The 17,428-nt window shown below is 46.4% G+C and overlaps 2 protein-coding genes across 6 annotated transcripts in view; one reads left to right on the top strand and one right to left on the bottom strand.

The window, feature by feature from the left end:
- RABGAP1 (RAB GTPase activating protein 1) overlaps positions 1–17,428 on the top strand; it is a 94,205-nt gene that overhangs the window by 67,260 nt on the left and 9,517 nt on the right. For 3 of the 4 annotated variants that reach the window (XM_053373275.1, XM_053373273.1, XM_053373276.1), the window contains 4 exons: positions 6,714–6,827; positions 8,915–8,989; positions 13,412–13,537; positions 15,030–15,173. In XM_053373275.1, coding sequence (XP_053229250.1) covers positions 6,714–6,827; positions 8,915–8,989; positions 13,412–13,537; positions 15,030–15,173 — 459 coding nt within the window. The remainder of the gene's footprint in view (positions 1–6,713; positions 6,828–8,914; positions 8,990–13,411; positions 13,538–15,029; positions 15,174–17,428) is intronic. The other variant, XM_053373274.1, reaches the window with a different exon arrangement.
- STRBP (spermatid perinuclear RNA binding protein) overlaps positions 1,617–17,428 on the bottom strand; it is a 162,094-nt gene continuing 146,282 nt past the window's right edge. Inside the window, exons 17-18 of one of the 2 annotated variants that reach the window (XR_008328419.1) lie at positions 3,240–3,360; positions 1,617–1,706 (exon numbers count right to left, since the gene is read on the bottom strand). Coding sequence is in view for 1 of the 2 variants with exons in the window: in XM_053373283.1 (XP_053229258.1) it covers positions 15,790–15,821 (32 nt within the window). In the remaining variant the exon portion in view is untranslated. Of the gene's footprint in view, positions 1,707–3,239; positions 3,361–14,065; positions 15,822–17,428 lie in introns of those variants that run through there. The other variant, XM_053373283.1, reaches the window with a different exon arrangement.

Here is a 17,428-nt window from a genome sequence, read left to right as displayed (position 1 = left end):
TTTATATATATATATATATATATATATATATATATATATATATATATATATATTTACCAAGTGCCTATTTATGATTTTCCTGTGGGAAACTTGATCCCTAAAAGGAAATGAGTGCAGCTGGGGATCACTTGGGGGATTCACTCTTATTTTTAGAATCAGATTTATTGCCATATTTGGCCTGAAACGATGTCACACTGGAAGCTTATTGTAGTGCGGCCGGTCAGTCATTCTCACCTGATCTCAATTGGACTTGGGCTCAAGGTAATCAGTGGAACCTGGACAAAAGGATGAATAATAACAAATGTTTGTTGGCTCAGGAATCCTGAATTTCCCATAAACAATTTCTGGTGATGAGGGAGATTGAGCTTTGCAGGATGAAAACCTTTTTTTTAAAAAAAATTAAAAAAATTCCCAGGTGTAGTTCTCAGTGCAGCTGCTCACTCCAAGACAGAATGAAGAGATAGACATTTGATTGATTCAGTTTCCCCTCCCCTCCCCAAGGGGATAACAGCAATTCAGAAGGAGAAATATACAGTGATGCCCCAAGAGATCCCACAACCAAAGCACTCCCCATTTAGTCCTTGACATGGAAGCCAGCAGAATTTTAATTTTTTTCCCATTTATTTGTTTTTATTAAAGATTTTCTTGGGTTACAAAAGTACATACCTTGTCTCTATTTTCAGATCATAAAGTCCTTTTTACATATCAGTTATGTTTGATGTGAGACTTCAATGTTGTATACAGCACAAATTTTTGAAGCCTTCCAACACTAGCAGAGGAGAGGAGGTTCTCTTGAGCATGCTCCATTCGTGGTAGTGCTTTTGAGCCACGCTCATTTTCACTAGGGTTGTGTGCAGGACGAGGTCCCAGAAAGCGTTTCCCCCACCACAATCCCAGTCTGCCTTTAAGACTCTCCATGGGATTTAGTTTTATGGTCGGAGAAGCCATAATAAAGCCCCCCCCAGTTGGCACGTGAATGGTCAACCCAGTCATTAAGCGTTGGCATGACTACAGTATTAGGGCTGGGGCACCTGTGGTGGCACCTCCAGATGTTGTTGTTGTTGTTTAGTCGTTTAGTTGTGTCCGACTCTTCGTGACCCCATGGACCAGAGCACGCCAGGCACCTCTGTCCTCCACTACCTCCCGCAGTTTGGTCAAACTCATGCTGGTAACCTCGAAAACACTATCCAACCATCTTGTCCTCTGTCGCCCCTTCTCCTTGTGCCCTCCATCTTTCCCAGCATCAGTGTCTTCTCCAGGGAGTCTTCTCTTCTCATGAGGTGGCCAAAGTACTGGAGCCTCAGCTTCACGATCTGTCCTTCCAGTGAGCACTCAGGGCTGATTTCCTTAAGAATGGATGCGTTTGATCTTCTTGCAGTCCATGGGACTCTCAAGAGTCTTCTCCAGCACCATAATTCAAAAGCATCAATTCTTCGGCGATCAGCCTTCTTTATGGTCCAGCTCTCACTTCCATACATCACTACTGGGAAAACCATGGCTTTAACTATACGGACCTTTGTTGTCAAGGTGACGTCTCTACTTCTCAAGATGCTATCTAGATGTTGCTGGACTCCATCTCCAGATGTTGCTCCAGATGTTGCTGGACTCCATCTCCCATCATTTTCATCCTCCTTCATCCTTGAGCATTGGCTGTGCTGGCTGCTGCCAGCAGGACAACATAACCTGATGGGCCACAGGTTCCTCTGCTGTTGGGCAAAAAACAAAATTGGATTACTTAGTGGATCCGACCAAGGTCTCTCTAATCCTCTCTAATGGCAAAGAATAGATGGAGGTAGCCCTTCTCTGTTGTTTATTCCTCTGCTCAGGCATATGGTAGCCAGTGATGCTACCACTTTAACATGGAGGTTCCATTTAGCCATCATTGCTTAGATATTAGCAAGCCCACCTGCATTCTCCATGGATTTATTTCAAGGAAATAAACAACTATCTGACTTTTAGAAGGCATCTGAAGGCAGCCCTGTTTAGGGAAGTTTTTAATGTTTGGTGTTTCATTGTATTTTTAATATTCTGTTGGAAGCCACCCAGTGTGGCTGGGGAAACCCAGCCAGATGGGCGGGGTATAAATAAATTATTATTATTATTATTATTATTATTATTATTATTATTATTATCCCTTTCCAAAATTAAAAAGCAGTTTAAGACAGGGGTAGGCAATGTGGTGCCTCCAAAAGATGCGGCTCAGTTATCATCTGGAAAGTGCCACGTTGGCTGCTTATGATCTAAGCCAATACCCATGACCACCACACTGTGTTGCAGTGACTTCTGTAAGTTGGCTTTGGGTGAATGCACATTCTCCTCTGTCTTGCGCTGATCTGGGTGGCTGTTGTTCCAAGAAGGAATGGGGATCCTTACAAAGCTGTCCTCCTCAAAGGTTTAAGGGGCCCAGGTATTCTCCTGAGTAGTGAAGAACCCAGTTCTGCTCTGTGCTCCTTCCCACCCATTAATCCCACAAACTTTCCTTGCCCTCCCTCCTCCCCATAAGACATATTTAAGGCTTCATTAACCATTCATGTATTTGATTTATACCCTGCCTTTCCTCTGAGTGCAGGGTGGAACCCCACTCCCCACGTTATTAATCCTCACAGCAACCCTGTGAGGTGGGTTAGACTGAGAGCGCATGACTAGCCCAGGGCCACACCTTCATGGCCGAGTGTGGGGATTTGAACTCTGGTTGCCCAGATCACAGTCTGGCGCTCTAGCCACAGCGCCACACAGTACCACACAGTTTAGGCCCCCAGTTTCTGTCACGAAGCCCACAGAGTGATTGCAAGCTAGTCAGGCTCTCTCAATTTTGCCTTCCATACAGGTGGCCTGTTCTGAGGGTGGGTCGTATCCCTATTAAGGTGATGGGGGTTCTGTCAGCGTGCCCTCAGCCAGCACTGGGGGGGCTGTCTACTTGCCTTCTTACAAGCATCCCGGGGGGGTACAGCCAGCTGTGTGGGACATCAGAGGAGAGGGTGGGCATAAAACTGGAATTAGTTGGCCATTGGTTTTGGCTCCAGCTACTTACTTTTGCCCTCCCTTCTCTGCATTCTTGTTATCCCACTCTCTGCTCTTAAAGTCCCAAGGCGACAATGATTGAAACACAATATTAAAAAGTCCTTTAAGAGATCCTAAAACCACAGAAATAAGGTGGGGCCTAAAAAATACACCAGGCTGAATGGGCACCAGCACCAATGGGATCTGGGGACCAGCCGATGGGATGCAATCTAGCCTACCTGCCATTTTGAGCCCCTTGGAAGAAATACATCATCATTTACTTTGCCATAGCTCAGGAGTCGGCAAACTTTTTCGGCAGGGAGTTGGTCCACAGTCTCTCCGACCTTGTGGGGGGCTGGACTATATTTTGAAAAAAATATATGAATGAATTCCTATGCCCCACAAATAACCCAGAGATGCATTTTAAATAAAAGGACACATTCTACCATGTAAAAACACGCTGATTGCCGGACCGTCCACGGGCCGGATCCTGGCCCCTGGGCCTTAGTTTGCCTACCCATGCCATAGCCAAAGAACAGGAACTGTTGGAGAAAACATGTGTTGAGAATGATTTTTGTTTGAAGATTTTCCTCTTTTATTTGAATGCACGTGCAGTCAGTTTCAGATAATTTGGCATTATAACATGCATCTTACTTAGGCCCTCCCTCTTCTTTTAGCCTCTAGCCCCCCCCCCCAAATATACGGTACCTTTCTGAGCCTGGCTGTGCCTGGAAAACTGCTGAGATGGCTCCCGTGCCAGCCGCCCTCCATTCTCACAGCGGAGAATGCTCTGCTCTCCCACCTATGCCATTCCTGCCCTCTTCCTGCCATTTATCGCCATCTATTTTCAATCCTAGGGTGTGCGCGCACACTTCCAAGCGCTTCCCTTTGCCTTGCCCCCACTCCCACACCAGAAGCCTGAGAAATGACCCAGACATCCATTCTTCACAAAAAGGTATAAAAATAGGAGCTGGAGAAGGGGCTCACACAATAGCTGTGACTGCATTCTGTTTGTACCACCAAAACACACATTTCAAAATGTTATCATTTCCGTACATTACCCACCCCCCTTCCTTTCACTCCCTAAACAGAACGTTCCAAAATCCTTCGGCCAAGTCTTGGTGCCACTACACATTTAGGAGAGAGAAGCATGTCGCTCTTGCATATAACACCCACGGCCCAATGTTGTGTAGTGGTTGCAGGGCCAGACTAGGACCTGGGAGACCAGGGTTCAAGGCCCACACTCAGCCATGAAGCTCACTGGGTGACCTTGGGGCTGGTCACTGCCTCTTTCAGCCTAACCTATCTCATGGGGGGGGGGTAAATGGCGAGGGGAGAACTGTGTACGCCACTTTGTGCTCCATGGAGGAAAAAATGGGAGATAAATGCAATAAATAAATGAATCACAGCAACCCAGTCATCTCAAACTCACCCCCCCGAACAGGTTGGTGTCTCACTTAATAGTATTGCGCCTTTTTTCTAGAGGGGTTTTCCGTGCCCCCGCCTGCCAGTACCATTCGAAAGCTACCACAATTCGCTTCTGCTTAAAGCAACACATTGGGGATAGGAGATTGTCGACAATAACTGTGGTTGTCCTTTTGCAAGCTTTGCTTACCTGGTTCTGTGCTTCAAGCAAACTCCACCTTAAAGACTCAGATACGCAGTAATTGCATTGTTAGGGTGTTAATTGAGAGCAAGGTACCACAAATATTGTTTGGTTTTTAATTTGGCAAGGCCAGGGTGGCATAATGCTTGGGGGGGGGTCAGGTTTCCACCATGTTCAAATTTCCCATCAAGCAGGACACTAGTAAGCACACTTAAATAAATAAGTTCAGGACCAGATTGGTAGGTCTGCACAGATTTTTTTGCAGAATTCATTTTTCTTCTTATAGTGGGGTTTTTTTTTGGAGGGAGGGAGTTCTGAAGAGCAGTGCAAGTGCAAACATCCCTGATTCAGCTGCCCGCATTTCCAGCTAAAGGGGTCAGATAATAAGTGATGGGGAAATTCTCTTGCTGCCTGGAGAGCTGTTGCCAGTCACAGTAAACAGCACTAGTCTAGAGGGGCAAACACTTTAGCCAGGTATAAGCTTCCTATGCTGACACGACCCATCAGCAGAAATCCTGCTCGCCTCCCTACTGGTCTGTTATTTTACCAACGTTGCCTATGTTGTTTCTGAAACCTTGAAGAATAGAAGCTTCATTTGAAGAAAAAGTAAGTAGGGAGTTTTCCTGGTCAGAATTCTGCAATTCCTCGGTCCAGTATATCTGAAGGAGCGTCTCCTCCCCCATCGTTCTGCCCGGACACTGAGGTCCGGCGCCGAGGGCCTTCTGGTGGTTCCCTCACTGCGAGAGGCCAAGTTACAGGGAACCAGGCAGAGGGCCTTCTCGGTAGCGGCGCCCGCCCTGTGGAACGCCCTCCCACCAGATGTCAAAGAGAAAAACATCTACCTGACATTCAGAAGACATCTGAAGGCAGCCCTGTTCAGGGAAGTTTTTAATATGTGACATTTTAGTGTATCTTTCATCTTTGTTGGAAGCCGCCCAGAGTGGCTGGGGAAACCCAGCCAGATGGGCGGGGTACAAATAATAAATTATTATTATTATTATTATTATTATTATTATTATTATTATGCAATGCATTGTGGCTCTTGTAGCCAGTGCAGTTTTGAGTTCAATGAAATGGCCACTACTCTGCCTGCAAGTGCCAGCTGAGACCATTGGAGAAGGAGGACAGGCAGCTTGTGCAAAGTAGTCACCACCCATCACCTGTCAGGCTCAGAACTTGGAGAATAATGCTGTGCTTTGGGCTTCGAGAGTCTGCAGTGAAACTAGAGCCTCTGTGTGAATCTGTGCAGAGCTGATGATGGAAGCTGCTCACCGTGCAAACATAACAGGTTGCTGGATGGTATAAAATGTACAAGGTGTGTGAACGACTCTGAGATCTACAGATGAAGGGCGGTATACAGATCTAATAAACAGTGATAATAATTACTGGTGGGATGCTGGGGAGTGGGAGGGAGGTGAGAGAATAGCTCAGTGGTAGAGCATCTCCATTGCAATTCCTGCCTGAAACTCTGCAGGCTCATTGCTGCCAGTCAGTACTGAGCCAGATGGATCTATGATCTGACTCAGTGTATGGCACCCTCCTGTGTTCCTACAACTTCCTGGGTGAAAGAGGTAAGAAACTTGGTTAACCTTCCATAAACTATGCACAGGAAGTGGGGGTCTGTTTTCTTTTATCGATTTAAATGTGGCACTCTGACTCTGCAAGGGAAGGTGGTTCTTTTCTACCCTTCTCCCACAACTGGTTCCATTGAGTAGTCTGCATAAATCTTGATACTAAGCAGGACCAGGAAACCTCAGTAGCTGGTGCCTGAGTAGCCTGTGTCTAGAGCTGGAATAGTACCCAGAAAGGGGTGGGGGAATCTGGCACCTTGAGCTTTTATTTTCTCCCCCTTGACTCCTATTAATGCTTAAGGTCACCCTTTGCCTCCTGCAGATTCCTTCTCTGCACTGGATTTTCATGTAGAAATGAAGAATCTTAATGAAAGTGTGAATTGACAGCGCCTTTCTCTTACATGTGCCCTCTCACTTTTAAATTGGAAAATGCTATCTCTGATTCATGCTCCCCAGCATCTTATTGTAGCTGCAACCACACCCATAATTCTGGGGCTTAACAGTCTCCCCCAATTTCTCTCTCCTTGGCTTTGCAGGAGTCTCCCCAGGACAGTGCTATCACACGCGACATCAACCGGACGTTCCCTGCCCATGACTACTTCAAGGACACTGGGGGCGATGGCCAGGACTCCCTGTACAAAATATGCAAGGTACCCTGACCGGGATGCTATCTTGGCTCACTTGTGGACCAGGATGGTGGAGCTTCCTTGTGGGAATAAATGTGCTAGGCCAGGTTAGCCCTGGGTCCTTCGTTGTGCAAGCACCTCCAAGTGTGAGATGGTAGTGTTGATAATAGAATTATGGGGTTGGGATCCCAAGGGTTTCTAGCCCAGTCTCCTGCATCACAGCTAAATACCAGCAGGTGACCTTCCAATCTCTGGTTATAAACCTCCATTGAGGGAGAATCTGTCACCTTCTGAGGTAGCCTATTCCATGTCAAACACCTCTTACCATCAGAAAGTTTTCCCTATCATTTGGTTGGGATTTCATTTCTTGTCATTAGAATTCATTGTCTTGGGTCCCACCCTCTGGAGCAGCAGAAAACAAGCTTATTCTGTCTTCCATGTGGCAGCCCTTCATATATTTGAAGATGGCTATCCTATCCCCTCTCAGTCTTCTCTTCTCCAGGCTAAACACCCCCAGCAAAAAGGTTGTTGAAACATATTGCTTGTTGTGCCTGCTAATTTAGCCTTACTGGGATTGTAGTCCAGAATTATCCAGAGGGCACAAGGTGGGTAAGTTTGTGCTCTTGGATGCCTGGGCAAATCAGCCTTTTGCCTCAAAGGGCATTCCCAGATCTTCTGGGCTCCTTGCATCAACTGGAGCGGCTGCTGTATTTCTTTTTGTGTGGCAGAGAGCAAAGGAAGTCTCAGCAAAAGGATCTTTGCTCCTCTCTAACACTCTGGAAAATTATTCAGCTCCTCATTTGCATTATAAGGCAAACCACAAACACATTCAAGCCACTCATTAAAATGCGGGAGGCAATTAGCAGGTTAAAATAAAAAATGTCTGCACTCTGGTTTGATCCCTTTACCTTGCTTGACCGGAGGATCCGGCTCTTTGAACCTGGCATTTAGAAAGCTGCCATTGCTGCCTGCTCCTCCTCCAGAGACTGTGTGGCCTGGGAAAGCAGCTTGGCTTCCTGGCCACCTCCTAAGCTCTCTGACAAAGCACACCATTAAAAAGGATGAGCTCTGCGTGGGACGCGGACCAAGGACTGGAGCAAGCAGCTTCCTATCCGCTCCCTGTGTATAATTGATATTCAAATCAAAGACTTAACGGCACAGCTTGAAAGATTTGTTTTTGTGTTATTATCCCTGCATAAAATACTTCGGGTCTCAAACATGCTCTGGCTTATTTTGGGAGAGTTGGATGTGCACACCAGATCCCCACAGTGTGCATTTATGCTTCAGCCCCACTCCCACCCCCATCCTTGCAGCTCAGTGAACCAAGACCCTAGCCCAGGACTTAGCTTTCTACTCTCTCTCTATAAAATGCCATCGAGGTGAAATTATGCCCCCTCTTGCTAGGTGTGCTGGGCTCCCTGCCTGTAACAGGCCCCGAGGCTTTGGTGGGCAGATCCTCTGCAGACCTTTCATTTTTCTTGTGACTCTTGTGAAATCCTGGTCAGGATAAGCACCCCCTTGCCCCAAATTGCCTCCTTAGCAGTCTTCACTGACTTGCTCCAAGTTCCCTTTGTCAGCCCTTTCTGTGCTGAGGGACAAAGCAGACTATTCCACGTACAGACAGATTGTGTGATTGGCACAAGGTTGGTTCTCTGGATGGCTGAGACGGAGGCAGCCCTTGTTTTCAGCCAGAAGGTGGTGACCTTCATAACCTGCCCCCTGCCACAGCAACACTCTTGCTGTGCAACAAATATACATTATGCGTGCCATAATATACAGATGCACACTGAAGCTGGGAAGCTGTTTTGAATGGAGTAGGGGTGGTTGTGGCCAAGCCAGTGGTGGTGGTGTAGTGGTTATAGTGTCAGACTAGGACCTGGGAGACCAGGGTTCAAATCCCCCCCCACTCGGCCATGAAGCACACTAGGTTCCCTTGGGCCAATCACTTCCTTTCAACCTAACCTACCTCACAGGTTGTTGTGGGGATAAAGTGGGGAGGAGAACTATGAGCTCCTTGGAGGGAATGCAGGCTATAAATGCAAGCAAGCAATCATTCAGGTGGGGCATCTTGTGTTGTTGAAGTCTTGACTGTTTCCTGATTCTTCTTCCAGGCCTATTCTGTCTACGATGAAGAGATTGGCTACTGCCAGGGCCAGTCATTCCTTGCTGCTGTGCTGCTTCTACACGTGAGTTCCTCTTTGCTACCCGAGAGAGGGCCCTGTGCAAGAACCTTCCAAAGCGTGGGGTGGGAGGTCCTCTGCGGCACTCAGGCACAATCCAGTCTCCCTTTGCTCTGCCTTCCCCGCCTCCCTCCCTGCCCAAGACCTGTTTAATTAATCAGAATCTGTGAGCACTTTGAACCTGGCAGGAGGATGGGCAAATGTGCCCGAGAGTTTAGGAGACCCTGGTATGTGACCCATCCATGTATGTTCTGTGTCTTGTATTGGTTTCCTTGAATGTAATGTCACCCTTTGTTCTCTTTCTCCCTTTTAAATGTCTAAATCGCCTTTGATGCCATTTGCTGAAACATACATTAAAGCCTGCTTACATGCCCACAAACCAAAGATTGCAGCAGTTACCTAACCAACAACTAGCAATGAATCACTGCAGGTTTAGTGATTTTTATATAATCAAAACCAGGACAATTATCCTATAGTTTATATGTATATGTAATTAATTGTACGTATAATTTATATGTAAGAACAGACAGAAGAGCTCTGTTGGATCAGGTTGTTAACAAATCCAAACTCCATCCAGGCTGCCTGTTGGTTTCTTGCTGTTCTTTATGTTGTTGAGCAGTAATGCAGGTAGATCCATTGTGAAGATCTCAAAACTTCCCCACATCCAGAAACGGTTGCTCCATACATGGATGCTGTCTCTTCTAGAGATGTTACAGAACTGAAATTTTTCATTCTTCGAACATGCTAATAGTGAACATGGGTGCAGACCTAGGGCAGATTTACAGCCCAAATTGAAATAGGGAGAATGCTTGCTGCTGGGGAGGAGCAGCCCAAGGTTTGTAAACAGCGGGGGGGAAAGAAACTTTTAAAATAGTCCAATAAGGACTGAGCATGCTTGTTGGCTGCAGAATCTGGGTGGTAGGTGTCAGGTTCAAGGGAATCCGATTCCCCCTACGGTAGGCTGCCAGGGATGGATATCAAGGAGAGTTCTTACCAAGTCTTTTATTCAATATTCACAGAGAGAGTCTTAGAAAAGCTGCTCCCAGTGAAACCCCACCCCCTCCATCTCTCTCATTATACGCCATCCCTACGTTGGCTGATCTGTGCTTTCTGCCTCTGGGATTTCTGTTCTCCTACTTTCAATGCCCACCCGGTTCGGGTGTGTGTGTCTGGAATGCTTTCTAAATACACTGAGTCTGTCGGCTGCCTCTCCCCTGGTGCTGCTGCTTCTTCCTGTTCCTCTCCCAATATTTCCCAGCTTCTCCCTTCTGCAGCCTCTGAGCTGTGACCTCCCTCAACCCACTGTTGTAAATCTCTACTGTCTTCCTCTTCTCTGGAAGGTTCAGGCTGAGGAGGCGGTGTCCACTATTCCTCCTCCTCTTCTGCCCAGTCCCTGACAGTAGGATGGGCAGTCAGGAAATCTCTTGGTGTTTGAATGGAGTATCCTGGCAAAGGGCATGGCTGGCTGGTTGGCACCCTGAGCACAAGCACTCCACAGTGCAGCATTTTGGTACAGGTCCAAGTGTCATAAATCCTGTGCATTTACCAGGAAGATGGGTGGCATGTTCTTTTCCTGCTTCTGTCAGTCGAGGAGTCAAGTCAGGTTACCAGGCTGCTCAGTTCAAAGTCCACCTGGGACCAGCTTGGGCTCTGGGCCACAGGTTTCTTCTGGTGCCTGGCTGGACTGATTTCCACATCTCACCAGTGGCCTCTGACTAAAAGAGCTTTGTAGAAAGGCTTAAAGGGAGGCTACAGTCTCTTGCAGGTGTCAGATAAAAGCTGGGGGGAGGGCGGGCTTTGTAGTTTAAGATGACCATCCACTCCTAAGGCTGAATATCTTTTCTTTCCCTCTCTTAATACATCAGAGGTTATGTGGGCCTTTGAGGGGCTAATCGGTCTGTGCAGAGTCCACCACGGGGAAATCTTGGACAATCTATTCAAAAGGAGTTGTCTGGATGACCCCTTCGGGTACTGGTTGCAAGTTTTCTCTTGTTCCTTGGAAACAGCCAGCTCAGAATACCACCAGGGATGCCTGCTCTGTCTCGCTTCATTTCCCTGGCTGTCCACCCCACTCCAGCAGTTGCTTATGCAGAAGTGCTGAGCATTTTTTGCAGTTACTTCTCTCTGACACCCTTAATTCCCTTTCTGCTGCTAGAAGTTATTTTTAAAACCCCATTCATGTTGTTGGTTCTCTTTCTCTGCTCTCTCCCCGCTTCCTCAAACTAGCTATCTCTGCTGTCAGTTACTGAATGACACTCTGCAGAGCTTCCAGGCCCATTTGTTGTTCTGATCCACAGCAGGCTCCTTTTCCTTTTTTAAAAATATCCCCCCCCCCCAGCAACCCTTCAGCTTATTTGAATGATGGCTGTACCACCATCTTATACTAAATATAAAGAGACTTGGTGTGTCTCTGAAAACCAGACTTCCTGTCAGTTTGAGAGGAAAGTATTTCTCCCCCCCCCCCATGACACAAGAAAGTTGTAGAAAGATATTCTGAACACCAGTCATAAGGGTGGTTTTGTTGTAATTGAACAGCAGCTCCCAATATTCACTGTGAAAACTTGAGGCCTCGCAGAATAATGAATTTAGCGGTTCTTCGCCTTGCCACAGGCAATGCAGGCATTAGCTGTGCAATTCATAAGAAATGAAGATGAAATTGTGCTTAAATTGGATCTTAGAATTGCTTCTGAGGTTGCTTTTGGAAGATTGTGATGGGTTTTTAAGAGCTTAAATCCCAGAGCAGCAGAAGCTGGAAATGTCATTCAAAATGGGTGGCTTTCCTGGGCCCTTGGATAGAGGTCTTGGACTTCCGTGAGTGCACCTCTCAAATGTTCATGAGGTGTGCATGAGCCTTCTGGTGCATTCTTCAAAAGCACCACAAACTCCCTCTTTGCAACAGTTTTGTTTCCCCCTCAGTAGGGACGCAATTGGCACTGTGATCTAAACCACTGAGCCTTTGGGCTTGCTGATTGGAAAGTCGGCAGTTCAGATCCGCGTCACCGGGCTTTGTCCCAGTTTCTGCCAACCTAGCAGTTTGAAAGCATGCCAGTGCAAGTAGATAAAATAGGTATCGCTGTGGCAGGAAGGTAAACGGTGTTTCCATGTGCTCTCGCTTCCATCACAGTGTTCCATTGTGCCAGAAGCTGTTTAGTCCTGCCGGCCATATGACCTGGAAAGCTGTCTGTGGACAAATACTGGCTCCCTTGGCTTGAAAGCGAGATGAGTGCCACAACCCCATGGTCACCTTTGACTGGACTTAACTGTCCAGAGATCCTTTACCTTTTTTTTAAAGCTGTTCTCCCCTCAACTTGTAAAAGGCCCAGTTGACGTGGCCCAGAACGTGAACCTTCATTACTGTGGGAAAACAGGGTGAGTTTTTGAGCAAGGGAAGATGACAGACTTTTCCAGAGCGCCCTGGGTAAGGATACCCACTTAAGACTGGCATGGTGTGGATAAGGCTACTAGTGGGTTCTAGCCATGATTGCTGTGCTCCACCTTCGCTGTTGGAGGGAGGGTGCCTCCTAATACCAGATGCAGGGCTCTTGCGTTCCTATGAGTAGATATGACACCATCAGTTTACCCCTCATTTTCTGCTGAACTGCTGCTAAACCTTCCCTTGCTGTCATATTCTCACACAACCTGTGGTGGTTTACGGTTCATTGGTGGCAGAAAGAATGAGCAATAATCTCCTGCCTTTTCCTTGTGGGAGTAGAGTAGGGCCACATTCACACCACACATTTAAAGCACACCTTTACCACTTTTAAACAGTCATGGCTTCCTCAAAGTCATTACGGAAGCTGTGGTTTGCTAAAGGGGGTGAGAGTTGTTAGGAGACCCTGCATTCCAGAGCTACAATTCTCAGAGTTCCCTGGGAAGAGGGCTTGATTGTTAAACTATTCTGGGAGCCTTAGCCCTGTGAGAAAAATGGGGGTCTTCTAATAGCTCTTGACATCCCTAACAAACTGCAGCTCCCAGAATGGATCTTTAAAGTGGTATAGTTAGGACTGCCGTGCGCCCAAAATTTCCCAGCAGTGTCTGGGTGGGATAGCTTAAATGTCCAGGAAAAGCCAGACTTGCATGTTGGAAGTGTAGATTTTGGAAATTTTCCTTAAAAGTAGCTCAAAAACTTCCTTTTCTTTCTTTTTTTGTGATCTAGCAAAAAAAGTTTAGCAACTTTGAAGAAAAAAAACTCAGCAACTTTTGTGTCTGGATTTTCACTTTTTGAAATATGGCAACCCTTAGGTATAGTGCTTTAAAAATAGGGTGTAATTGTGGCCCACGTTTGGCTGCCTATAAAGTAAGGTGGTTCTCTCAACATACTGGTAGGAAAGACTGAAGGAAGAAGTTAGATTATCATGTTTAGCTCCCCACCCCACATCCCACCCCCTTTTAAAAATGACAGCCGGTTTTGTTCTTTGTCTTTGACAGATGCCTGAAGAACAGGCGTTTAGTGTTCTGGTCAAAATCATGTTTGACTACGGACTCAGGGAGCTTTTCAAACAGAATTTTGAAGATTTGCACTGCAAGTTTTATCAGTTGGAGCGACTCATGCAGGTAAGGGGTGCTGGCTGTCCCCGGAGACCGAGATTTGACAGGGGGCGGGGTTTCATCCGAGAGAGTGATGCTCTTTGCAAGGTGAAGTCCAGAGGTGATGCTAACAGTGGTGGCCTGGGTGAGCGGTGGCCACATGGCCTTTAATTGTGTGACAAGCTGTGCCCCATTCTTCCCTTGGCCATTTTCTTCTTCCCACGACTATCGCATCAGCGTGTGTAGCACAGTGGCAGGGAGAGTGGGGTGGCTCCTGTGATCTTCACTGCTGGACTCCAGCTCCCATCATCCCTGCCTACTGACCATGCTGGGAGTTGGAGTCTAGCAACATCTGGAGTGCAGCACAGCTTCCCCCAGCCCTGGAATAGCATGCCTTTATTCTCTCCCCTTCAATTTCTTTCCTTTTTCTTTTTAAATTGTTGTTCTTCTACCAAGTATACTTGAAGCTTCTTGTGAATTGTTCAAAAGAGCCACACTCTAAATATAGTGTAACATTGAATGAATGAATAAATAAATAAATACGTAACGATAGAAGAGAAGCAGTGGAATTTCATAATAATAATAATAATAATAATAATAATAATAATAATAATAATTGATACGACAACCCAAGAATTCATTAAGTGAAAATGCTTAGTCAGATTTGTATTATCTGTTAGGCAAAGACCATTGCAATACTAGTCACCAAAAACAGTAATAAGAATCCAAGAATAAATTAAAATATAGATTGTCAAAATTTAAGATTGCAAAGTCCCTCAATTCATTTAGGTTTAGGTTTTGTAAAAAAGATCCCCTTGGCAGTTGTTTTTGCTAGGGGGGGCGGGGCTGTAATTTTGTTTTTTACTAAAGTTACCCTGTAGGTAACAGACTTGTCTACATTTTGCCAGCAGCCATCCGATTGACCCCTTAGAAAAAGAATTTATTTGCTCCACATCTGAAAGCTGCTGGAGATGCAGCTGGAGTGGGGAAGCACACGCGGGAGGCCGTTTCACAGTTTTGGTGCCACAGTGGAGTAGCCCCACCACCACCACGTGTCCACCCACCACATCTCCAGTGATGAAGGAATTCGTGGCAGGGCCTCTGATTAGCACTTTACAGTTTGAGCAGGCTCACATGCCTGAATCCCCGTGTTTCTACAATGCCAGACAAGTGAAAATTTCCTTGCCAGGTCATTTGCAGTAGCCTTCAGCAGCTGGCTGCCCTTCGGCATCTTGGCATTTCAGCAGGCCATTGGGGTCATGGGTCTTGCCCCTCCCCTGCTGCCACCATTAATGCACCAGAATGGGTGTTTTTTGAAGCCAGTTGCTGCCTAGGGGCATTGATGTCCAGGAGACCTAAACGTTGTAAATTACGTTAATGGGAAACTTAAATGTTCTGTGGTGTATTATGAGTCCGTTGTGTGCTTCCATCTTAAACAGCGTCTTGCAGATGAGAAGATGGTTGTGTTGTTTATTTATTGCTATTTGGGACAAACTTTTGTCTTTTTCTTCTCTTTTAGGAGTACATTCCTGACCTCTACAACCACTTTCTGGACATCAGCCTTGAAGCACACATGTATGCATCCCAATGGTTCCTCACACTGTTCACAGCAAAATTTCCCCTCTATATGGTCTTCCACATCATTGACCTGCTGCTGTGTGAGGTAAGGGCGATCGCCTTTGACAAATTCCAGTAATCCCGGCCCTTCACATGGGTATATTTAGTTATAAACTAAACACAGGAGAGTTTGTAAACAAGCAAAAATAAAAGGGTGGAGAGAAGGAAGGTATATATAAACAGTTTCACAATCATGTTCATTTTCATGGATGTTTTTCTAGCCTTCTGTAGACATGGCATCATGGCAGCTTCCAGCCAGCGCATTAGATGTTAATCTCCCATTTCTTTGAATCCACCTATTGTGTGCCTGTGTGTGATCTGGACATTGAGTCACTGGCAAAGGAGGTCAGCTTTGTCCCCCTTAATCTCTGAATGGCTGTGTGCAAGAAGCTGGTGCTGGAGGAAGGAAATGATTCAGCAGCTTCAAGAAAGTTTTGGGCATAAGCGACTGGGTTAAGTTATGGCCAGAATGTGGTGCCAAGAAGAGCTTGCTAAAAGCTTGCTTTTATTGTTGCTTATAGTCCTCAGGTGGCGTAATGGGTCAGTCATTCTCACTGTTAACCGGAAGGTTGGTGGTTTGAGCCCACCCAGGGACGGCTGTGGGCAAGACTCCTGCCTTGCAGGGGGTTGGACTAGATGACCCTGAGGGGTCCCTACCATCTCTATGATTCTATTACCATCATGGTTGTATTAGCTGCAGAAAAGAATATACATGCTAATACAATATTTAAAGAAATGACATCAACCAAAATATATTGTTACATTAAAATATATAGTAAAAAATATATACAAAAGGTTAAAATAATGCCTTAAAATCACCTCCATTTCTAAATGCTGCAACACAGCAATAAGAGTGCTGAGGACTGCTATGCTGTTGACAAACATGCTTGATGGTAGAAAAGTCTTTTTATTTTGAGGCAATTTTTCACCTTCCTCTTTGGCCATAAAGAGGTCCCAAGGAAACTCACAATTCATATAAAAAACCAGAGCCCTCCCTGCCATTAGGCTTACATTATAAAAGGACACAACACACAAGGAAGATACACTGCAAGGGAGGAGGAAATAAGCATGCTTAGGTTAGATGTCTTAGTTACTTGGGAGAAGAGACCCACAGCTGGTGAGGTGCGTTTTCCCTGTGGGACCCATGGCCAATTGCTTGGGTAAGGTCTTTCCATGCCACTTTCTAGTACGCGCTGTTCTTGTTTGAGTTCATTGTTGTCATAATGTGTTAGGAATATCCATAAAGCTGGGGAGAGATTTCAGCTCAGTTGCATCTCCAGTTACAGCGATGGGAGAGATCTTTGCTTGAGAGCCACTGCCAGCCTGGGTAGACGATGCCAGTCTATAGGTCACGGGAGAGGATGCCTTTGTGGACTGTTTGCCCCCTGCCTGCTGGCCTACAGAGAGAGCAAACGGCTATCCCTGGCTTTGTGCTACTACACCCAACCCAGGGACCGTTGCTCATTCCACCCCCAACAAACCACAGTCTGTAAGCCAAGAGCAAACCTTGCCTGCAGATTGTGGTTCCTTAGCAGTGAAACAACACCTAGCCCATGGTTTGGACATAGTGCCGAAGCCAGAGATCATGGTTTGTTTCTTCCTGGTGCTATTGGGGAGGAGCAGAGTGAACAAGAGAAACAAAGCAGTTCCATGGAAAACGCTTAGCTGGGGTGTGTCACAGTGTGTGAACGAGGGACATAGTCTGACCTGCTCTTAAGGCAACTGGGTATTAATCACCATTCTGCATTTGGCAGAAACACTTTTGGCACTGGGACTTCTGATTGTTTTGGGATTCCGATGGTGTGGAACTCTGGTGAGGAATTGTTTCCCCTCCTTTTCTGATTTAAATATTTGAAAGTCATTGGCAATTCATGCTGCCCCCTGCCCAGTTCCATTTGGGGCACCTTCTTAGGGACCAGCCTGCCATGCCAGGAGAAGGGATTGTGCTTGACTCCAGCTCCTGTCAGGCCCAGCCTGCAAGGCTTTTGGCCAGGGATGAAGGGAATTGCAGTGCAGCAGCATCTGGAGGGCATTGTAAGGGTGGGCCCTGCTCTAGACTATTTGGCCATGTTCGGAGGGCTCCTCTGGATTCCCTTCCCTAAACAACCACCGGATTGTGCAAGGGGCTTCTGTGGGGGCTGAATGCTTAGACCTGGAAGGAGAACTTAAAAGTGGAATTCAACGCCGTGCAGTGTTCTTGTTTAAGAGATTTAGAGGGTTCCTCCAAACCTTGCAGCAACATTGACGAAACATGTCTGAATCACACTTGTGAGGGAGCAGTGAACAGAGCACATTTTAGCC

Source organism: Podarcis raffonei, chromosome Z (genome assembly GCF_027172205.1).
Source record: "Podarcis raffonei isolate rPodRaf1 chromosome Z, rPodRaf1.pri, whole genome shotgun sequence".
NCBI lineage: Eukaryota > Metazoa > Chordata > Lepidosauria > Squamata > Lacertidae > Podarcis > Podarcis raffonei.
Note: the sequence above shows the minus strand (reverse complement) of the source record. Positions and strands in the feature narration are given on the sequence as shown.